The sequence below is a fragment of the Narcine bancroftii genome, chromosome 4 (assembly GCF_036971445.1).
Source record: "Narcine bancroftii isolate sNarBan1 chromosome 4, sNarBan1.hap1, whole genome shotgun sequence".
Classification (NCBI taxonomy): Eukaryota; Metazoa; Chordata; class Chondrichthyes; order Torpediniformes; family Narcinidae; genus Narcine; species Narcine bancroftii.
In genome coordinates, this window is record NC_091472.1 from 169,494,014 (window position 1) to 169,518,601 (window position 24,588).

At 41.5% G+C, this 24,588-nt stretch overlaps 1 protein-coding gene across 2 annotated transcripts in view; it reads right to left on the minus strand.

Annotated features, from left to right (window-relative positions):
* kremen1 (kringle containing transmembrane protein 1) overlaps positions 1–24,588 on the minus strand; it is a 187,490-nt gene that overhangs the window by 126,414 nt on the left and 36,488 nt on the right. Inside the window, exon 2 of one of the 2 annotated variants that reach the window (XM_069932928.1) lies at positions 18,660–18,822. The exons of the other annotated variant lie outside the window; for it this stretch is intronic. Within the exon in view, the coding sequence (XP_069789029.1) occupies positions 18,660–18,822 (163 nt within the window). The remainder of the gene's footprint in view (positions 1–18,659; positions 18,823–24,588) is intronic. 2 annotated transcript variants of the gene reach the window in all.

Genomic DNA, 24,588 nt, shown 5'->3' on the forward strand with positions numbered 1-24,588 from the left:
TCTCATTTACTATTGATGTGTGACATGTATGTGATATGATTTATGTTGTCATTAATATTCTTTGTGTAAAGGGTTTTTGTTAAACTCAATAAAAATATTTTTTTAAAAAAGAGAATCATCTGAAAGTAGCAGAGACAAGATGGGCCAAATGTCCTTATCCCCATCACAAGAAAATACGAGAAATAGGAGAATCTAAGATGAGGGCGCAAGGGTTTCATTCACTGGTACTGAATTACTGCCGTTCATCAAAATGAAACAATCTGTCAAGTAGAAATGTAAAGCAAGTGCACTTTCATGGTGACATTAATATCACATGACTTAGAAATATGCAGGAAGAAGCAGCTACTGGCATCAAAGGTGACAGGATGAACGATCGTCAAATTAATAGCACTATCTTCCTGGCAAAACTGTGCAACTACTCAAGTGAGAACAGGATTTCCCAACTGAGGTCCAACTGCCCATGTTGCCCTGGCACAGGGATGCAAGGCTGCCAGAGCTCACCAGAGCTGCTCCGGCACTTCATGGGGCGACTCTAGCACCCCCTTGTCGCCATTTTTGGTGAGCTCCGGCACCTAAAAATGTTAGCCCTGCATCACTGCCCTGGCAGACAAGAATGGCCCCAAAGTGTTTTGACCACGTGTTCCCTACTGGATAAGTTAAAATGTGCTATGTAATAGCACAGGACGGGACCAACATCTCTAAATTTCATTACTCTGCAGTCAAGGGCTTCGGAAATACTGCTGGCCCTGAATTAGTGATGGTCAATTGCAGCCTTCCCCTTTTCGGAGGAGTAAAATTAACTATGTTTTGGCATCAGTTCTTTTATACCTTGAACAAAGATCGCTCTTAACTTGGGGTGAGGAACCAGGAGAACATTGGTTCTGCCGATTTAGAAGTAACAAATATACAAGGGAAGTTTTTCCCACATCATGTGCACCACCAGACCCAAAGTACCCCATTGCAGTCAGGTACACATCTGCGGGGTTGCAGATTTCCAGTCTCTTCCAATAGCCCATGCCAGAGTGGAAGGGCCCTTGGGGGTACAGGTGCATAGTTCCACGCAAATGGTCTCAGTTGGACAGTATGGGGAAGACACGCTTGCCTTCATTGGGCAGGGTACTGAGCACAAAGGTTGGGACGTCAAGATGCTGATTTCACACATAGAACAGAGAACACATAGAACATAGAAAATAGGAGCAGGAGTCGGCCATCTGGCTGGTGGAGCCCACTCTGCCATTCAATGGATTTGATGATAGGCTCATCTCCACCTTCCTGCCTTTTACTCGTATCCCTCAATCCCCCTACGATGTAAAAATCTATCCATTTGGAGTCTGGTCTCCCAGCTGTAAGAAGGATATCAACAAGCTGAAGGGATGCAGAGAAGATTCACCAGGATGTTGCTGGGATAGAGAAGACTTGAATTATGGGGAGAGGTTGGATAGATTGGGTCTGCATTTTCTGAAGCATGGGAAACTGAGAGGTGTCCTTATGGAGGTTTATAAAATCATGAGGGCATGGATGAAGTGAATAGTAAATCACAAAGATCTGTAGACACCGTGGTTTAGTTTCTTGAACCAGAAAGTATAGGTTTAAGGTAAAAGAAAGGAGAGATTTAAGAGGTACCTGAAGGGCAATTTTTTTTTCCACTACAGAGCAGTCCAAGTACAGAATCAGGTACAATAGTAATGTTTGATTTGGATGGATATATGAACAGGAAGGTTGTTGAAAGATTCAAACTAGAGGACATGGTTTAAGATTGAAGGGGGGAAATTATAAGGGGAACATGAGGGGAAATTTCTTTATGCAGAGGGTGGTAGGGATGTGGAATGAGCTTCCGGCAGACGTGGTCGAGGCGGGATCATTGGTTACATTTAAGGAAAGACTGGATCGTTACATGGATAGGAGGGTACTAGAGGGGTATGGACCGGGTGCTGGTCAGTGGGACTAGGGGACTAGGAGGGTGGGGATTTGCTACGGCATGGACTAGTAGGGCCGAACTGGCCTGTTCTGTGCTGTAAGTGGTTATATAGACTAAATGCAAACAAATGGTGCTAGCCCAGAATGGACAAGTTGGCCAAATGGTCTGTTCCGTAGTGTATGACAAAAATTCTCAGCTTCACCTCATGCTACAAGTGCGAGACCAGTTGGCACCACTGATCTGGAATGAGTAACCCCTTTGGCCGACCACATCATGATCTCTGAGGCCACTGACCACAGTTTTAGCTGCTGTTTTGTTTATCCCTTACTTATATCATATTTAAGTCAGCACAATCTGTTCTGGGATTATTTTTTTCCACAGGGTTCATAGATACCACTGTTGACCACTAAGGGGTTCCATTGACACTGTAAGCCAAACAAAAGGGCTACTGTGCCTTTTTGTTTTGTAAGACAGGCTGACCCACATTCTACCAGGAGTACTGGGTGGAGATTGTAATCATGCAGTAATATTCTTTACAATTGTTGATGGACTCTATCTCATATCACATCTGAGCCACCCTTCACAAACGTTGGACTACTTGTGGGAGGACTGGTTACCCAGGGCAGTTAGAATAGGGAGCTAGCTGTAGAGCACCCCACTGCATATATTTTGAACCTTCAGACTGATTTGAAAGCCTACAGACTACCACCACTGTGTAAACCGCCCCTATGCTGAATTCATTTTAGATTACGACGATTGCAGCACTGTCTTAAAAACATTTGTGAAACAGCACTGCTGATATTGTTTACATTCTAGAAGTAAATTAATCCTCGATTATGGGCAGAAGTAATAAGAATCTCCACCTGCAAACAATAGAAGTTTTTTTTAGTTCAACATTCCATGATCTGGGTAATTGTATATGACTGATGTGCATTGATAAAGACTCCCATCTGAAAAATAAGACATGTCAAAAGGAGCCAATTATTTTCCTTCTATTGAACCACAAAAATTCTTTACCTAGTTAAAAGCTATTTTTTTTGTCAAAAAGGGCAATCTGAGAAACTATTGGAGACAGCCAAAGGATTTGAAGAGAAAGTCCACAGTCAAACTGTGTGATCAATAGATTAATCATAAATTATGGAAACTCCAACTAGTTTTATCTGTTGTGTTAATAGCCATTGACCTCCAGCAAGGGCTCATTCACATTGAGAAACAATAGGCTGGATCAAGCCTACAACCTGAACCCATCAACAACCCCCTCCCCCTCCCTCTGGTCTCAGAGGGCCATAGGAGCTGACCTATGTCAGTGTCCTCTCAAGGGTACAAGTAGCGACTTGGCCTTGGGTCTCAGGTCCTGAGGTCTTGATAGCTTTTGGACTGTCCTCCACTGTTGAAGGCTTTTGAACTATTTGAAAATACAACAATGGTATATAGAAATGAATAAATGTATTCCATTAGAAAAAATAACATATAGTTTAAGAAATAATATTGAAATATTCGAACAAGTATGGGAGCCTTACATTAAATACAATAGCGAAAACCTACCGGGGACAAACATTACCTAAGTTGATGGAAGGAGAAGGAAAGAAAAGAATGGACTCAGTAGAATTTCTGGTGTATTTTTGTTGAATGACAACATTGTCTGACGGGTTTAATGCAACCTAGATTGTATACCTAAAATGGATGAGGGGGGGTGGGGGGGTGGCTTGGGAGGGGGGGGGGGGGAGAAAAAGTCACTGTATATGTGTGAAAAAGAAAAAGTGTACATCATGGCTAATGTGATTTATGGTGTGAAAAATAAAAAATTAAATAAAAAAAAGAACTATTTTCTAATGTCCCTGAGAAACAAATAGTTTAAATTCTCTGATAATAGGCTTAAAATTGTTTTCTTAAAATGAAAGGAATAAGAAGTTTAATTAAAGAGCCCTAAAAATTTGGCAAAGGGCTAATGAAATAGAGCTCACTAAGTAAAGCATCTGCCTTTTAATCTGAGGGTCCAGGGTTCAAGTCCTTGTTTGGGTGTCTGTGTTGCAGGGTTTAGAGGGATATGGAACCAACAGAGATTCTGTTTAATTTGGCATCATGCTTAATTAAATGAATTTAATATAAAGATAGGTTTTTAAATTGTAGGGAATGAAGGATAATGGAGAACAGGCAGCTATGTAAAGCTGAGTCCAAGGCCAGATCAGCCATGATCTTATTGAATGGCAGAGTAGGCTTGATGGGCCAGAAGGCCTACTCCTGCTCTTAATTCTTATGCTCTCATGTTCAGCGCAGATATGATGGGGCGAAGGTCCTGTTCCTTTGCTGTACAGTTCCATGTTTGATGTTAAGTTCAAATTAAAAATATCCCACTCCTTCAATTTTTATTCAGGGTGATTGACCTTATTCAAATGAATGGTGTGTTACAGTCCACGGAACCTCTGATGAGAAGTGGGGGATGAGGTGAAGTAAATTTCCTCCTGAAATCATCCCTGCTTCATAGAGTCCCTACATCTGGGACTCTATCTTTTCAGTCTGTAATCTTTTAGATCAGAGGTGTTTCTTCAGTTATTATTTTTGAAAAATCAGATACCTTCGGTTATCAATAAAAATCTTTAAGCTTTTGTTTCAATAATAAATTGTAACTAAATCAGTCATAACCATATAACAATTACAGCATAGAAACAGGCCAATTTGGCCCTTCTAGTCCACACTGATCCAAGTACCCTCCTCTAATCCCACTTACCAGCACTCTACCCATATCCCTCCATCCCCCTCCCATCCATATACTTATCCAACTCTCTCTTAAATGACGAAATTGACCCTACCTCCACCACCTTTCCCGGAAGCCCATTCCACACAGAAACCACTCTCTGAGTGAAGAAGTTCTCCCTCATGTTACTCCTAAACCTTTGCCCATCAGCTCTCAACCCATGACCTCTTGTATCCATCTCTCTTACTCTCAATGGGAAAAGCCTTTCCACATCAACTCTATCCATCCCTCTCATTATCTTAAACACCTCTATCAAATCCCCCCTCAGCCATCTATGTTCCAAGGAATAAAGACCTAATTTGCTCAATCTTTCCTTGTATTCCAGATGCTGAAACCCTAGGCAACATTTTTGTAAATCTTCTCTGAACTCTCTCTATCTTGTTAATATCCAACAATGAATGATATCTGCAAAGTCATTCATTTCCCTCTGGCTTCTGCTCATTTGTTCCAAGAATTATCCTTTTACGTCACTGACATGACATTGGAGAACAAGAAATAGTTGGAATAAGGGATTTGGTTCCTCGTGCCTGCCTCACCATTTAATATAACCATGGATGATCCTTTACCACAGCATCATTTTCCTGCACTTCAGTGACCTAACCTCTACAGGTCTCCTCAGCAGACACTTACAATGGTTTATCGCTTTTCAGGTCAGCGGAAGAAAGTTACCCACATGATACTATTAGCAAAAAGAACCGTGGTTGTCAACCTTGTTCTGAAGTCCACAAAAACTAATAATTAATCATCTGCTGTGAATAGCCTGGGGTTAAACAAGAAAGTCCACAGATGCTGGGGTCTAGTGCAATACACAAACATGCTGGAAAAACTCAGCAGGTCACGCAGCATAAGAAATAAAGGGTTACCGGTGTTTCGAGCCAAGGCACCTTCATCTTAAGTTGGTTACCCCTTACTTCCTATGGATGCTGTGTGGCCTGCTCCGTTTCTCCAGCACATTTGTAAATGGCTGGAGCTGTGACATTTGTATGAAGTGTCTTTTTGTTTTCTTTGACCATTTTTTCAACCATTGGTCAACATAATATTGGCGATTGTAAAAAGTGACTGAATGACTGGGTCTGGAGTGTGGAGGCGATGTGCTAAAGCCTCATTGCATTCCTGAAATTGCAATTGAAACATTTTCATATGTTTATATCCTGTACTATCACTAACTGGCTGGATGTAATGACCACAGACTTGGTACATCGACTGCTACAATGAATGGATGCATCAGAGCCCATGGGGTGGGTATGCCTGTGTAGTGGGGGCATCCAGTGCCCATGAGGTGAGAGCATCCATTGCCCACATGGGTGTGCTCACAAGGGGGTGCATGCAGTGCCCATGGGGAGGGTACGTCCAGTGTCCAGAGAACTGGAACATCAAGTGTTTACAACGTGGGTACTTCATGTTCCCACAGTGTGCATCCAGTGCCCACAGGGCGGGTGCATCCAATGCTATAAACAGAGCCTCGTTATATCTGTAGTGATGGCCCTAAGTGCACATTGGGTGGTACATTGAGTGTCGACACGATGGGTATACTGCATGACAATCAAATAGATGCATCAGTTTCTTCAGGTTGGCTACATCAAGCACCCATATTTTAGGTACATTGTGTCTATAGTGTGGGCACATCCAGTTACCTCTCCTTCTGCAATCTGGCACATCAAGTGCCCACATTGTGAGTACATCCAATTCCCTCTCCCCCTTCGGGCTAGTACATGTTCCCACAGTGTGGGTACATCCAATTTCCTCTCCCTCTGTAGCTGGTACATTGAGTGCCCACAGCATGGGTACATCCAGTTCCCTTGCCCTATGGGCTGGTACATTGTGCCCACAGCATGGGTACATCCAGTACCCTAGCCCTACGGGCTGGAACATTGTGCCCACAGCATGGGTACATTCAATTTCCTCTCCCTCTGTAGGATGGTACATTGAGTGCCCTCAGCATGGGATCATCCATTTCCCTCTCGCCCTACGGGCTGGTACATTGAGTGCCCACAACACAGACACAGGTTGCATACAAGTTGTAGAGCACTTTAAACTTTAATTTAGATGCAGCAAATTGCAGAATTGATTCATGACTGGAATTAGTATTCAAGTATCAGCTTTGTCTATAACTAAATGGCCTAAAGCAGAATTTAAAGACAGATGTCAGGTTCTTTTCATTAGTTGTCCTGATTCAGATTCTAACAACACTAAAATTTAACCCTTTCTATTATAAAAGTCACTAATTCCCAAAATGTATAATTCTATTTGGCCATCACAACAGATATAACGGGGCTCTGTTTACATTTGCATTCTCTAATTTCTCTCAGAAGAATAGAAAAAGCAATTGTTTTAGAGAAAAAGAACATGGGGTGTTGAGAAAGTAAAACAAGAATAAACATTTCTTTTATTGAGCCCAATTCATATTCAGTTGGGAAATGGGCAGAGTTTATCACCACTCCACTTTATATCACCTAGTTTGAAATTCCTTAATTTAAAACTGATAGATTTTTGTTCCAATTCTATCCCATGTGGCAGGATTTAGTCACAGTTTTACAGCACGGAAACACCATGGGGCAAAAGGCTGCCAACTGCACTTTGAGGTCATTACTGACCTATTAGAGCAGCTCAAGGTTCAGCCAAATTAAGCTGCTGTCTCCCAGCTCCAGTGACTGATTCAAAGCTGACCCTCCAGTTCCCGCTATGTGCCATTTTCATTTTTTTTCTCCTTGATGGCATGGGTTTCCTCCAGGTGCTCTGGTTTCCTCCCACGTCTCGAAGACATGTGGGATGGTAGGTTCATTACTCACGTTGTAAAGGTTGTATTTGGACAGAATTGGTAGGAATGTGGGGAGGATAAAATGGGGTAAGTGCATGATTAGAGGAAATAGATCCTTGGTAGTCAGGGTGGAGGCCTGTATAACTCTGCAACTCAAGCATCTGCCATCTGTTGTTCTGTTCCCCAGAAGTAAGGGCCTTCTGCTTTCCAATGCATAGAAGTGCTGGAGAAACCCAGCAGGTCATGTAGCCCTTCATCAGGTCCAAAATGTCAGTTACCCTTTACTTTCTATAGACGCTGGTTCTCCATAATCCTTAATTCCCTATAATTTAACCCTGCTGGGTTTCTCTAGCACTTTCGTATATTGCACTACAATCCCATCTTTCCTATTGAACTGACTTCTGCTTTCCACTGCCATTCATTACCAAATGTTCATCATTCCTATTTATTAGTACGTAATGCAATTGCCCATATGGTCTAAAATCTTCAGCTTCTCGGAGACAAAGTTTCCTGATTTCCAGACATCCCTTATGGAAACACGAACTACTAATCTTAAGATTAAGCCTTGTAATTATCCATCGGGGAAAAGTTTTGTTCCATTGAGCCAATCAATGTCTTTAATCATCCTAAACACTTCAATCAGATCTGTGGTCTTTCATACTCTTGGGAATATAAAACCACTCTATTTAGTCTAATTCATTGTCCCAGTATTCCTCTGCTTTGAGCCACCTCTGAGCTTGTGACATCCATCCTAAGGATCAAAACCAGATCTGAATTCTTTGCTCCATGCAGTCTAACCCAAGCTTTGTACAGCAGTGGTATGACTTCCATTGCTTTTAATTCCTTCTTTCTTTATACATGCTTTGTCAGTCATTTTGAAGGTGTTACAAATGTCACCTCATTTTGAAGGTGTTACAAAGTGCCTTCTGCCTTGGTCATTGTTTTATTCATGGGCTATCTCTATAGTTGATTGACCACCCATGGAACTTGATTCTAGTTCCATATTTCCATCTTCACAAACCATGTAGAATGAGGCCATTTGGTCCATCGAGTCTGTCAGCCCACAGAGCAATCCTATCCACTAACTTTTCACGCAGTTGAGTCTCAATAAGCGTGTGAGCCATCTACACATTTGGGGTGATTTACAGTAGCCATTTTTTTTTAGCCATGTTACTAGTTTTTTTTGGCAGCTTAAAAGAAACCAGGGCACCCAGAGAAAACCTGCAGGTGTGCATGCAAACTCCACAGACACACACCTCCAGAGAGCTGTAAAGCAGCAGCATTATGAGTTGAATCTCCAGATTACTCTTGAAGAATGGAGTTCTGATATCCTCCCAGATACAGGCCAATATTGACCAATTAACAAGACCAGATGCACAAATCAAACTCATTGAGAACCAGCAACACTGGGAAAAATAAATAATTGAAGTCAAGTAGGAGTTCTCATTGGTTCAAACCAAAACCACAAGCTCCTGATGGAACCCAGTGGATCAAGCAGCAGCAGTGGGAGGAGAAGGAGTTGTTAGCATTTCAGGTCAAAACTATGCCTTGTGATTGATCATAGAGAAAGGAGATAACCACCCTGAGGAGGAGAGGATGGGTGAGATGAGACCGTAGGGGACTGGTAAACATATGTTTAGATACTTAGCATATTAAGATTTCTAAAGCTCAGAGAATGATGAGTTGAGTTGTGAATTGTTTTGACTGGTTGAAAGATGTAGGTAAGCAACTTAAATAATGGCCTGCTCTCCTTTATATCTTTTATGTTCATGACTTAGACAGAACCAGTAAACAGGACTGATTAAATTATGGCAGTACTGTATTTAATTGTCAATGACATTGCTGGAACCCATTGTAGACTTTTGGAAGGAAAAACCAGAGGTGTACGATCCGGTGATTATTGGAGGATCAGCAGTGGCTAAGGTGGGCAAATTTAAATTCCTGGGAGTCATTTTCATGGAGGACCTTTCCTGGACCCAAACACACTAATTTCATTGTCAAGAAAGCACGAGTTTGCAGAAGTTTAGCATGACATGAGAAACCTCAGCAAACATCCACAGATGTGCAGTGGAAAGTGTGCTGACCAGCTGCATCACTGCCTGGTATGGGGGCACCAATACCTCTAAGTGGAAAGCCCTGCAAAAGGTAGTGGACACAGCCCAGTACATCACAGGCAAAACTCTCCCCGCCATCGAGAAAATCTGCATGGAACGCTGCCACCAGAGAGCAGCAGCAATTATCAAGGATCTTCACCACCCAGGACACGCTCTGTTCTCGCTGCTGCCATCGGGAAAGAGGTATAGGTGCCACAAGACTCGCACCATCAGGTTCAGGAACAGCTGCTACCCCTCCACCATCAGACTCCTCAACAACAAACTCAATCAGAGTCTCATTTGAAGACTCTTAATTTGCACATTATTTATTACTGATTTTTTTTTCTTTATTGCAGTTTGCTTACGTTTCTTTCTTTGTTATCATTTCTCTCTTTTGTATACATATCTTTTTCTTGATTACAGTTTACACTACTGATAACTGCCTAGCCCGCAGGGAAAAGAATCTCAGTGCTACAAACTAAACAAAAAACATAAGATGCACGTGAAGTAATGGAAGCATTGACCTCTTCGTTTAAGAATTAGCAGAAGTTATCAACCCCACTCCCCCAGGGTAAAATTAGTAAGATGTCCTTGGCTCTCTGTTGGGTATCTCACTTGATCTTTCTTTCCATTTAATATTTAAGAGGCAACCAATTTGATGCTGTCTGGTTTACACTGCTGCCAAGAGTTGTAGCCATCCCCAGAGAGGTTTAAATAAACCTGTCCTAATAAAATACAAGAACAAATGCAGTTTGTATTTTCCCAAGATCAATCATGTAGATTAAAATCAATGTACTTTGGGAAAGTTCTCCATTGAATGCTTTGCCTCTTCAGACAACTACACATGAATCAAGTGGAGGTCTGAAGCTATATATTTGTGATAGGGATGCTGCAGAGTGTTTTCTCCCCAAGTCCTTGTGCATGCTCTCCTTGCTACTCTTTGGTCTCAGTTGGTGGACTATTCATCATTCTTTTATCCCAGTTCCTTGGCTGCCCCCAATCAACTATTCCTTAAATAAGATACTTTTAAAAAAAATCGACTATTCCTCATTTCTCTCCAATTGGCGCGAGGTTGGTCCTGCATCACGACTGAACGCCATAAGATCACAGCCCAAAATATCAATCATCCCTCTGCCTCTACAGATGCTGCCTGAACCGATGGGTTTATCCAGCAGTTTGGTTTTTTTTGTACAGTCTGTTGAAAACTGTGATTGGCCACATGAAAATAACCTTGTCCAGTCTTCTAGTCCAGTTGTCCACATACCCCTTCCACTGTTTTCCCTCTGCCACTGTTCGCATCAAGCCTTCATCACTTATTTATATGCTCCACCAATCTCCTTCCTTCAACAACTATGTCCACCTTTACCCTCCCTTAGCCCCTCCTGGCTTCATCTCCCCCCATTTTTTCCTTTATCTTCTTCCACCTATTGCTCTTTCCCAACTCCACCCCACCTGGCTCCATGTCTCTTATCCTTCACCTCTCCTTGGTCCAGCTATCCCCCATTGACCCCCCCATCTCCTCTCTTCAACACTGCCTATCTTCCCTCTCCTTTCTCAGTCCTGAAGCAGTACAGAAACCCAGAATGATGACTGCCTATTTTCCTCCATGGATGCTACCTGGGCCATTGAATTCATACCACTGTTCAGTTGGCTCACTCTGCACCCACCTGTTCTATCGCATCCATCCACTTGCAACTGGATGCTAGTTTTTTGTTTCCCCTCGAATGTTTCCTCCCTCGATGTATTAGCTTCCATGAACCAGGCTCTACCAATCCCCATTTTCTGTTCATTTCCATTTTATCACAAACAGATCCTCTGTTCTTACCAGCCCTCTCCTTCCATGCAATTAAAGCAGGTCTATTTTCTTGAGGTATTCAAGAAGTCTGCAGATGCCAGGGAACCAGTAGAGGACATGTAAATGCTGGAGGAACTCAGCAGGTCATGCAACATCCATGGAAACCATAGGCAGTTAGCATTTCAGGCCCAAACCCCTCTTCAGGCATTCGTCCACTGTCTCTGGTTGGGGTGGGAGGACATTAAGCTAAAATGTTAACCCTGTTTATCTTTCTCCACTGGTGCTACCTTCCCTGCTAATTTTATTCCCACATTTTCTGGTTTTCTTTTCATTTTCTAGCAACTGTAGTTTTTTTTTTCTTTTTGCTACTGAGTTACTTTCTGATCCCAATCTGTCCCCCAAAGGCCTGCATGTTGTTGCAATTCAACTATTAGCCAATTATCCTCAGAAAGATAATATTGAATCTGCTCCCATCACTATTTTAGCCAGGGTACAGAATCCAAGATGGGAGCAACTAGAAGCAAATCTTTATCCTTTACATTACTTGTGATTGCTTTGCCAATTATTTTCCAATTACCTTGAAGTAATTTATCATGTAGGGTGTTACGAAAACTCCACAGCACAAGCTATTTTAATACTGTGATCAAAATACCCAACGACAAACATGGGCTGCAATTATATTTAAGTGAATGAAATAAAATAAATTTAATAAACCATTCAAAGACTTTTGAATATTTTTCAAGTACTATATTCCTGTCATGTTCCATTATAATCACTTTGAATGAGGGAAAACAAAACAAGCCTAAAATTATTATTCAGCTGACAAAGGAATATTTTTTTTTAATGAATAAATTTAGACATACAGCACAGTAACTGGCCAATTCAGCCCTCCAAGTCCATGCTGCTCAATTTACACCCCAGTACGTTTTGAAGGGTAGAAGGAGACCAGAGCCCCCAAAGGAAACCCACGCAGGCACAGGGAGAACGTACAAACTCCTTACAGAGAGCACGGGATTCCAACCCAGGTCTGATTCCAACTGCTGGCATTGCGCAAACTGCTACACCAACCAAACAGTGGCATCTCATTAATTAAGTGCATTTATGAACACAAAACGCACAAATATTAATTATAGCCCTGTTGCTGCTTGATAAATATATGACGCTTTTGCCCCAAAAATATTAAAGCTGGCAGAGTCTAAAAGGAGATATGCTGAATGTAAATCTGTATACAGTAATTGCAGAAAAAGATGAACACAAGATACAAAGGAGAATGCCAACACTGAGAGTGATACTGAAATCTCGACGGTTACGCTGCAAGTATACGTAGGTGTTTAATTCAGGAGGTCAAGGCAGGGTTATGCATGACAACACACACACTAACTGTAATTTATAATCTCGTGCAGCATGTATTCAGCGTAGTTGGAGCAGCTTAGATGAAATGGACCTGCAATGTGGCAATTTGTGATCCAGGTTCTCCTGCTGTTGCACCTGGTGTTGGATGGAGCAGGGGAAAAGCACAGAAGATGGTAAGGAAAGTAAAAGACTGGGCAGAGACTGGGGCAAGAGAGAGAAAAAGCAGAAGAGGAAAAGAAAGCGATTCCCATGTCCTACAACCCAGTGATCCGTGAAGACAGTTTCAAATACCACTGCATCACCACTGCACCATTCCATTATAGTTTGGAGTTCAAAATATATATATTAGGGTGGCACAGTTTTGGTGTAGTGGTTCGCGCAATGCCTTTACAGCACCAGCTATCGGGACAGTGGTTCAAATCCCACACTGTCTGAAAGGAGTTTGTACATTCTCTCCATATTCAAAACATACTGAGGGTGTAGGTTAATTGGGTGTAAGTAGGACAGCATGGACTTGAGGGCTGAAATGGCCTGTTACCATGCTGTATGTCGAAATTTAAAACATTTAAAAGTTACATTTAAAAATTAAAATTGCATATTCCTGCTAAGCGTCCAGATGGCTTGCATTCAATTATCATCCAGAGAGGTCCATCAGCTAACTTACTGAAGTATTGGTGACTGAGTGTCTTTGTGGAGTCTGAGAGTGTCTACAGATTAGACTTTTACAATGAAGCCCTCTTCTCAGTGGTTATGCCTTCATGTATGGCATCGGAAATGGCAGACTAGCAGGTGTCTCACTTTAATTCCATAGCCCTGCTGGGAATGTCTCTTCAAAAGCCAACCTTTACAGAGGCTTTCACTACCCCATCGGGCAGTAAGTTTGAGATCCCTGTCACTTGGTGAATAAATTAGCTTGTTCTCAGCTTCCTTAGATTTTTTTTAACCAACTAATTTAAATGTATGGTCCAAGATTACCACCAATTTTCTATGGGAAATAGATTCTTACTGATTTCCTCCCTCAGGGTCTTTCATAATTTGCACATCTTCTACTCACTGACTCCCATGTTTTCTATACCCTAGTGTTCTGCATGGAGTTCTTGGTTCCTTCACTTCTGCTTCTCTGCGTATTCATTTAAAGCAACCTTGGCTGATAGTTCCTACTGTCAGCAATGAAGGGGTTTCATCATTCAGTTCTGAGCCTGAATCAATCCATCCACTTTATGTGTCCATGCATAAACCTCAAAACTGAATGATTTTACACAGCTCCAGCTATTTCTACTACTGTGACCAGGAAGAGCCTCTTCTACCATCTCTAGGACATAGAATTTTATGATGGTTGTGGAAAGTCATAATGTTCAGACCCGCAGTCAGAGTCGAGAAAGATGATTAGCAATTACATTGACATTCTGAAGAATCTATTGAGCCATTGCAACTTTGGTACATCCTAGGAAAGCTATTAATTTACCAATATTGCATACATATCTTGCCTCGTTACTGCTGACAGGATGTGGCCTCATTTCGCCAGCACCTATCTTAACCAGGTTAGGCACTCCTAATATAAATTGAAGGACTCCAGTGCTCTATCATAATTAACAAAATTTCCAATATAGCTGCAGCTGGAGCTGTACTGCTATTTTGTACTATCATCCGCACTTACCGTTCCCAGGCTTGTTATTATTCATAACAGTGGCAGGCACTCCCTGTTCCCTTCTGTTCAAATCCATACCTTAAACGCTGTGATCAATTATGAGCTTTACAGGGCACTATATCAATCCAGTCATGCACTCCACAACAGCTTTGTCACTTCCAAAGGCTATGATGCATTGCTGTCCCTTTCTTGTTACAGTATAATCAGCACATTCTCAAGTTCTAACAACAGGGTGTTCATACTGAAATATAACAGAGCCAATAAAAAAAAACTTCAAACAAAAACTGTGCACAAATGTTGTGAATGATATTACAAACATCGACATCTATGTAAAAACAAGCTGCTTATTCCTTTATTTTCCTTTCATTTTGGCATCAGAAATCTGAGTGAGCTGGTCCAGTGGTAGTGGGGACAAACATCGATATGGTTCAGGGACCAAGATGGAGGAACTTTAGATATGATACACTACAGGTAAATAAAGATATTTTATAATTTTTTTTCACTAATTGATAAATTCCTCTTTGGCTTTGTTACCTGAGAATGTCTTGTGGTCAGTAAACTATGATGGCCTTAGAATGAAAGGTTTAAGATATGATCAAAGTTTTCTCAACATACGCAAGAGCAGATGAGATTCGCCCTTTCATTCCTCTGATTGGGGGTAAAAAAAAACGAGGACCCCAAGAGAAGTCAACCAAATAACTCAAACATGCAAAACGTATATTTATATCTACCTGTTTACTGTTCATCTGCAAAAGTGTTGTTGCACTTGGCCCCAACTTTATCCATCCCGTTTCAACTATCATAACCCAAAGATGAAAGCATACAAGGTTTCCCGTTATCCCTGAACGTGCAATTAAATACAGTGATAGAGCTAGAATGTAAAGTAAGCATTACCATAGGGTTCCATAACCTCAAGGCTCCAACATTTTGTTTCCAATACATTTATTTTGTCTCTGGGATTTGGAGACAAGGATGAAATTGTAAGGTTGGTCGGTCCTTGAACCTGAATTGTCTCAAAACTGGCATCCAAATGCTCAAAATCTCATTCCTTGAACTCAGCTGACATAAACAGAACTGTTACATCTGAGTTTGTAACTCAGATCATGCTCACTCATTGCTTCGAGGATCTCCCATTGAATTAGGTCACCTTTTCACGTCCCCGCATTGAATCGGAGAGTAAATTCATCATCAATTACTCAGTAGCATCTAAGGGATAAGAGCTCAAACCCAACACATGCTTCTTGCTCCCCTTCATGCTTCAAAGACTTGGAGTAGGCACCTCAAACCATACGAAAGATGTCAAAAAATCCTCCAAATTCACTGGCAGGTTAAGCAACAAAAAAAAAATCCTTTCACATGCTCACAGCCCCAGTTACTCTGAATGGGCTCCCCTTGTACGTTTGACACCAGAATCCTGAAATAAACACTTGGTTGTGTTCTTTGTCATTGAAATAGATCACCTCTTGGACAGAGGAAATGATTCAAGGATGTTCTCAGAACTCCCTACTCTATCTATCCCTGGCCCATTAGCACACAGACTGAAAAAGATGCATTCAGTGTGGTGCCTCAAATCCACCCATCATGAGCACACAGACAACCAGAAGGCACGCGTGACCTCGCAAACAATCCACCCAGCCACTAACCATTTCCTGGTCCACCTTTGCAAAACCTGAGAATCCCTCACTGGGTTCGTGGGTCAACTCAGAACTCGGGGAGCTAGAGTGGAAAGAAGTCATCTTCGATCCAAAATGAATTGTGAAGAAAGGAGAAACAATGAAGAGCAAATATCAAATCACCCAGAGATACTTTTATCCAGTTCAGTTTTGTTTTCATTTCTTGTTACAGTATTTTGCACTGGAATGTGATTGTTGCTTCACACACAATTAGACTAGATAAAATAATTCTAGGAGGTGATTACTTGGGTGGAATTTGAATGTATGCGATTGTCCAGACAATGTAATTTGTAATGAAAAGGGAACATCTATTTACATTTTACGATGAGGTGCTTAAAAAAGGCTTATTTGTTACATTCCCTTCATCGTTTCTAAAATTAATCATATCAGCCACCGTAATGTATTGTCACAGGACATGATGTATTTTTAACAGGATGTGCTTTCTGAGAGAGTTATTGAATGTGGTAAAACAAATGGTTTGACATTTCAATGAAATAACAGGTACAATCATTTCATAGGTGGCATTAATCAATGTTTGGCAGCGCAGCTGAAGGTTTGGCCTTTCTGTATCAGAACCCCCTCTCCAGGATTTCAGCATCTCATTTGTCCCTTGGACTCTGTTGTCAAAGACACCTTTTGAATAAAACCTACATGTAAGTATCATTTGGCAATTCAGCCTGGCAAGAACAAATCTATTTGGTCTTTTTCTTTGCCAGAACACGGTCAACTCATTTATTTATCTCATTTGCCACGTGCGAGAACTGCCTTTCTCCATCTCCTCTAACAGATCAACTGTAATTAATCACACTCTCTCAGTGAGAAAAGCATCTGTGCCCTTCAATCTCACTGGTCACCACCCAATCGCCCCTCTGCAAGTTAAAATGGCATTGATTTCTAATGGTTCATGATTCTGAAGAAAGGTTGTTGACCTGAGGCCTTAGCTGACTTATCTCCCATGGATGTTATCCAACTTGCTGAGTATCCCATTGTTTTCTGTTGTCATTTCAGACTTAACAAATCTGCAATTTTATGCGTTTTGATTGCTTACACAATGCTGGTAACTGTAATCCCAAGGGAATTTCTTGGCTTGGCAGCATATTGGAAGACTTCAAAGAGGTCTTAGCATTAATTCACCAAGTGCTATCCATACAAAGATTTGAGAGTAACTTCTGCAGCAAAATTAGGCACAATAACTTATTTATTCTAAACAAATAGCAGCAGGATTATGAAATTCACCCTTAGTTAATTAACTTTTAGTTAGACCCAGTTTCTCTTGGTCAGCATTATTGACAAATTGATCTCAGCAACAGTGAACATTTACCCAAAGATTATGGTGCTAGGAATGTTTCTCTGTTGCCATGTTTTCTTCTTCAAGTGAACTTAACCCTTGATTGCAGGATTTCTGGTTTATATGCATAATTTATATTATGATAATATTTATAATTATTATTCATAATTATCAATATGTTAATATTCATAAGCCCATGCCACAGTCAGAAGGAATAAAGCAACTGCCGGCTTAACAGCAAAACAAAGGAATTAACTCCATTTTATGATCATCAATCCATTGATAGGAAGAACTGGGACAGGATGCAGGGGTTTGGGTATTCTTAAGATGGATGGAATTTTCTCTATTTTCAGACTCTCGTTAACATTATTGAGCATTCCCAGGTCAGGGACTGCATCGATACTTAGATAAAGAGCAAAGTTTCCCTAGCCCAGTGTGAACAATGGTGTAAATTTTCTCTGGGATTGGAAGTGGTGTGTTTTTGTCATGTACAGATAGTTGAACAACATCAGGAGTTATATGCTTCAGTACAATGTTTTACTTTTCCAATATATTGAGTTTCGCATTTCTTGTTATACCGCTGAAGCATTTTCCAGTTGTCCACCAGTCTCCCTCATCAATGGCAAATATGCAGAGGCTTAATGCTGGAGGCCACTGCCCATTGAAAACTAAGCTCAGATTGATAAAGCTTCTGGATAAAAGATATCAGATCTTGCATCCTATCAAATCCAGGTCCCAAGGAATCCATTCATCATCCAGGCTATGTGTCCTTCCCCCCACCCCCCCCCCCCCCCAACCCACAACCCTCAGATTTATGTTGAGCATTTAAATCTATTAATGAAGCTATCAAATTCACTTCTGGGCCAAAGAAAAGCTTCATGCATGGTTACAGTCAGAAAGGAGCTGTAGATGCAAGTGTGTAGCATTTCTGTTCTCATAAACGTTTCAGCATAATCCTCCATCAGTGCAACATACAGGAAGGATTAGAAGATGTTTTCTAACATCTGCTGCTCCATTTGTGCTTTGTTTTTTTAAAAATCAAATATGTGTCAATACTTTGCTGCTTTATTTACCTTTCACCAAGCTGAAGCTAACCAAACATCACATCCTGAGTGACGTCAGATCGTACTTCATCTCAGAGTCTGGACGGTACTTTCACGATCAAGCTACTCAGGTCATGAGCCAACAGGAAGGTTCTGAACAGAGATGGACAGAATGTGATAAATGGAACTGCAGCAACCCAATAAAAGGGAGAAGAGAGAAAGATCCAGAATGACCTGCTTCTTTTCCTATTTCTGTGAGGAAACCACAACAGTTTTTTTTTGAAAAAGCATGGCGTTCAAAGAATACAAGAGCTTCACCACAGAGGAAATGTTACCTGCAGTAGTTATGATTGCCAAGGCCTCCTTCCCCATTCGGGTACTTCAGGGTGTTGTATGGATGCTGGAAAGTTTCATTCCAATACAAACAGGGTTTTCCCCCTTGGTCTGACGTTCGATTCTGGCAGCCTCGATAGTCAGCACCATTAGGAGTGTAGCATTCTAGAAATGTTATAGAAAGGACCTTGATAAATTAACTGCTCAAGCCCTTTTGACAGACACATGTTCCACTGCTGTTAACATTAATAACAACATTTATTTCAGCATGAGAAGATGAAATTCAATTTATTTTTTTCATCCGTTACGATTCAACAGACAGAGTTATTCTTCAAACGTAACTTATTTCAAATAGGATACAATTAGTATTTGCTTGTCTTCTCTGCTGGCTAACCCTCTCATATGTGGACCATGGGATTCTTGATTTACCTTTATTGCAGTGTAATGTTTAAAATAACATTCTGTATAAGAATGAGGAATATTCCTTTCAATTTACTTTACCTTGACCCTGAAATTTCACGAGTAAACATGCAATAAACGAGGAGCAATGGGCACAGTGAGGCTCAGGTAATTAATGCACATTTCATCAAATGAGGTATTGGAATCATATTGCCTCACTCTGGGCATCTCCACCAATAGGAAGCAGTCACAGCTTAGATGACCTCCCAGAATAGCTGTCATCTGTTGTATGTCTCATGCTAGACAGTCCAGTGTACCTGTAGCTCCTAGAGAAATCTATCAGATTTTCCCACTCCTGTCTTCCATGTGCCCCTGTTTTTTTTTCCCCAACTATGCATGTCTTTTACTAACTTGATGGCAACGTCGGATAAACAAAAGGCAGCACCATCAGTGAAGTTCACAATTCAGACACCTTCCCACTTCACAGCTTTGCCCAGCAGCAACCCACATTAATGCCCAACTTTTTCTTTCCTTTGTAACTAACAGCAAATAAATACTCATTCATGTGTATTGGCTTGCACAATCACTTATGGGATCAATAGTCGTGCGGCCATTTGACATTAGGATTGGGCTCCGATGCTTGTAATTTGCCTCAGAGCTGCAAAGCCTAAATTATTTCACCTTTGAGGGCCTTCTCCTGCAGTGGGAGACCAGGTACTGCCATACCATGCTCAGGGTTGCATGGATGACCAGTTGGCGATCAATCTTGAGATCTCCTAGCCTACAGTAGGTCAGTAACCAGAGAGCTCAAAGAACAAGCAATGTCGAGGTTGGAGACCAGGAACCTTCATGCTCTGAGGATGAAGAATTGAGCAGGTTTCCCCATTCCTAATCACTCTCCATTAACCCTTACTATAAATGCACTTAGCCATTGGTCAAATGCAAGACTGGATTCAGTTGTGATGCTCTACGGGGTCAAAATAGGACTCTAAAGGAACAGTATTGGCAACTTAAAGACACTGAAATTTCATGAGTAAGCATGCAACAAACAAGAAGCTACAAACACAGAAAGATTCAGGTAATTGATGCACATCTCCTGGCACAAAACCCCCACAGACAATTAACATCTGGTGGCGTTTAAAAATGTCAATACTGCAGGTGCTAGAAATCCAAGTAGAGCAGGTCAGGTCATTGGCTCTCTCCATAGGCACTGCTTGACCTGCTGGATACATCTTCAGCTGCAGCAGAGTTGAATCCTTGAAGGAAAGGAAATGAATTGCAGGAACTTGTGATTTTATTTTCATAGGTGTGAGGTTCAAATGCAGCCAATTCCGTCAAATTACAGAGAAAGACTGGGAGCAGTTGTTTTTGTGTCTCCAAATAACCATCCACGGGAATTTAATTTGCTCCATATGCTATATTTATCATATCAGTTAACACTTTTTTGTTAAATTCCCGTCTGCGCTGTTTTAACACAGTTGTTAGCTCATGATTAGCTCAGATTACATTGACTCCTGCCTGCTATTTTTGCACAGCCAGTCGCATGTTTGGAGATAACAACTGCATTCAAGAAATACATACGTTAACCAAACATGAACATGTTAATCAGGATCTCGCATCCGTCACAGAGCAAATTAACTCCCTTAATAATTCCCCACTCCATTATGATGAAGGTCTGTTGACTTGAAACTGTTTGTCTCTGCATGGATGCTGCCTGATCTGCTGAATACATCCACCCATTGCCCTCCCTCAACTTTCCTGCACCCAAAACTAACGCATCTTCCCTCATTTCAGTTCTAATGAAGGGTCTCAGGCCTTAATATTTCTCTTTCCATGGATAGTTGCTGGACTAGCTTTTCGTTTAATTGTTTCCAGCATTATTTACAACTCATCGAGTCCATTCCGCCATTCTACCATGAGCTGATTCATCCTTCCACTCAGCCCCACACCCTGGCCTTCTCCCTATGACCCTTGATGCCCCGACTAATCAAACACTTGTGATCTCTGCACCTCCCTTCCACAGCCACCTGTGGCAACAAGACTCATGAACTTCTGACCAAAGAATTTTTCTGCATGTCGCTTTTAAATTGACGCCCTCTTGACCTGAATAAATGCACCAGTCTCCTCTGTTTCCACAAAAGGGACAGGAATTCATGAAGTGATTGACATTCCTTCATGGATCATTGTTGTCATATTACGGCAAGAATCACGAATTGGTCCTGGATACAGTTGTTACCTTCATTTAGGCTGGAATTTTTTAAAAAAATGGTCATTTGCAAAGCTAGCTGCCTCTTGATCTCACTAGTGCACACTGCTTCCTTTTCATTTCTCACCTGGTTACTAACTGTGGTTACAAACTGGGTTCCTTTTGGCTTCTCTCTGGCCAGACACCTAGCCTACATCTTCAACTCTCCACACTACCACTCACCTGGCCACATTCCAAACACCAAAGAATCCATTCCGACCTCAGTCATAAGCCCCTCTCAAACTTGCATCCCACTAAATTGGCCGTTCAGTGTCCCGGGATAGGAATGGGGGTTTGGCTTTTCACACTTGACCACTCCTAACTAGGACACTGAACGCTTTCACACTTGCAAGGAGTCATTCCTGGGGTTAGGGCTGTTCTACCTTCTACTGGTGATGTCATGATACATCGAGCGATGGTGGACCTGCCCTAAATCTTGATCAATATATTATGAATGATATTATATTACAACAAAATTAATCATACCCAATTATTACATAATTAAACTTTATGTACAGCACCGTATGAGCCTTTTAGCCCCTGTTGTTCTTGTGCTGACCTATATAAACCTTTATAAGGGATCGTGGGAAAGTGCTAGCAATAAATAGCAATAGCGGACAATTTTTAAACAGGGTGGGAAAGTTGGTAAGGCTATCGCGTATGATTTAAACAGTGTGGGAAAGTTGATAACACTAATGCAACCAATTTATAAACACAGTGGAAAAAAGCAATGGCACTCCTGCCATCCCAGAATTCCATGCAACAGAGAAAGGGCTGTATGCACAGCTGTATGCATGGAGCACTCATGGGGGGGAAGGGGTTCACTGCTGTACAGCATTCTGGAAGTCAGATCCACCATTGTTTTTTCCCATGGTCTTTATAAATTGTGCGCTAGTGCTACCAATTTTTCTATGTTGTTTAAAAATTGTCCGCTATTGCTATTTATTTCTTTTCTCTCCCTCTCCCGCTGCAACTTTCCCACAGCAAAATTTATATTTTCACTATAATCTTTTCTTCTTTCACATTCTTGCACATGCAAAACCTTAGGTCATTTCAATCCCACAATGCAATAACCCCCCCACCCCCATTTCACTCTTGCCTGATTGCAACGCTGGAGTCTGCAGACGCCAGGGATTGTACTATGGGTCAAGGCCGTCAATCTCCAGCATGAGATGACATCATCTGATGCCAGCATTGAGCTGATTTTGCTTTCACACTAGTCACTTTAAAGGCCGGTTGGCCATTAATTCCTGGGATCACTTGCAAGTGTGAAAGGGGCTATAGTGAGAGCTTGCAAAGTAGACAGAGAGAAAAAAAATTCAAAGATGTGCTCAGAGCTTCCTTGAAGAAATGCAAGATCCTCAATGACTCCTGAGGATCTCTGATCCACAACCACTCAGATAAGGAGCATTCAGGATGGCATTGAAAACCTTCAAAGTATGCATCAGTAATGTTCAGAGACCTGTACAAGTGGCAGAAGGAGTGGAATCGCCCCCTCACTAACTACCCACTCATCCTCTACCTGCCCCATCAATAAAAGAGGTTATGGTTCCAATATTGGTCTCATTAGGTACCTCAGAGGGTACCAAATTGGAGGCAGGATATCTTCAGTGCTAAAGGACTGTCCAAGAGAGGGAAATTGTCTAGAGACATAGAAAAATAGGTGCAGGAGTAGGCCATTTGGCCCTTCAAGCCTACACCGCCATTCAATATGATCATGGCTGATCAGTACCCAGTTCCTGCCTTCTCTCCATACCCCTTGATCCCCTTAACCACAGGGACAAATCTAACCTACTCTTAAATATTGACAAGGAACCAGCCTCAACTACATCATGTGGCAAAGAATCCCATAGATCCACCACCCTCTGAAGGAAGAAATTTGTCCTCATCTCAGTCCTAAAAAAAATTTCCCCTTATCCTTAAACTGTGACCCCGGTTCTGATTTTTCCCAGCATTGGAAACAACCTACCTGCGTCCAGTCTGTCTAATCCCTTAAGAATTTGATACGTTTCTATAAGATCCCTCCTCAATCTTCTAAATTCCAGAGAATACAAGCCTAATCTATCCAACCTTTCTTCATATGCAAGTCCTTCCATCCCTGGTATCAGCCTAGTGAACCTTCTCTGCACCCCCTCCATGGCGAGGATGTCCTTCCTCAGATAAGGAGACCAAAACTGCACGCAGTACTCCAGGTGTGGTCTCACCAAGGCCCTGTACAGCTGTAGCAGGATCTCTGTTCTCTGTCTAAAAGGAGCCCAATAGGTGAAGGCCCCACTTCTCAAAAAAACTCCTTCAGAACACTTTAAAATAATAAAAGACTTTCTACTTATGTCACACAATAAAATGCCCAAAAATAACCAGTCAACCTTGGTCTTAAAAACTTTAGTTAACCCAATGGCCATATTGTTCTGAAGGAGAGAATTCTGGTTGAAAAAAAATGCTTCATGATATCATTTCTGAATCCTTTAGCTCCAATAGTTACATTGTTCCCACTTTGTTTTGGGTTACTTCACCAGAACAAGTAGCTGCTCTTCCTTTCTGCGCCTTCTGTCTGACCAGGCACTCAGCATACGGCCCCGAACTCTCCACCCTGACCACACATCTGGCTCTAGGATCAGGAAGAGATTACAAGGTTCTTGCATTTGTATTATCCTTTCTAATACTTTGACTAGATCGCCTCTTAATCTGATGTCAGCCACAACCTGCAACATGTCATCTCTCAGTTGCTGAATCAATTCTCTGAACAGTTTCACCAAGCGTCACCAGTACAGAGATGAGATATTTGAGCGCTATCAATACATATCTGGCACAGATGGCTAAGAGTAAAGTCTCCTCTCTCTTCAGGGTGTTAAAATGTTCTGTGAAGCAAGTGCAGACAGACTTAATTCAGCTTACGTCAGTTCAAGTCTGAGGCTTAAAACTGCTTGTAGTGCAAGAGCAGTTGGCATTAAAGCAATCGCCCCACTCTTGAGGATGGAAGGGAGCCTGGTGATTGGAAATAAAATCACAGAGAGCTTAAAGAAGCATTCTCACTGGTTCAGAAAGCAAAAGTACACTGTTAAAATAGTGAGTGTTAAAATATTCCTAGGATTGTTACCCCTCTGAGGGCACTGATTATCAATCTGACCAGGAACGTTTGGATGGACATAATTAAAGAACCAGATTCACTATATTTATCATGGACAATTTTCCATGTTTATCTACAGAGGAACCTCTGAATATTTCTCATTAATAGGCATGTTGAAAACTCCATACCTGGGATGCGAAGAGCGTCTGCCAAACAAACA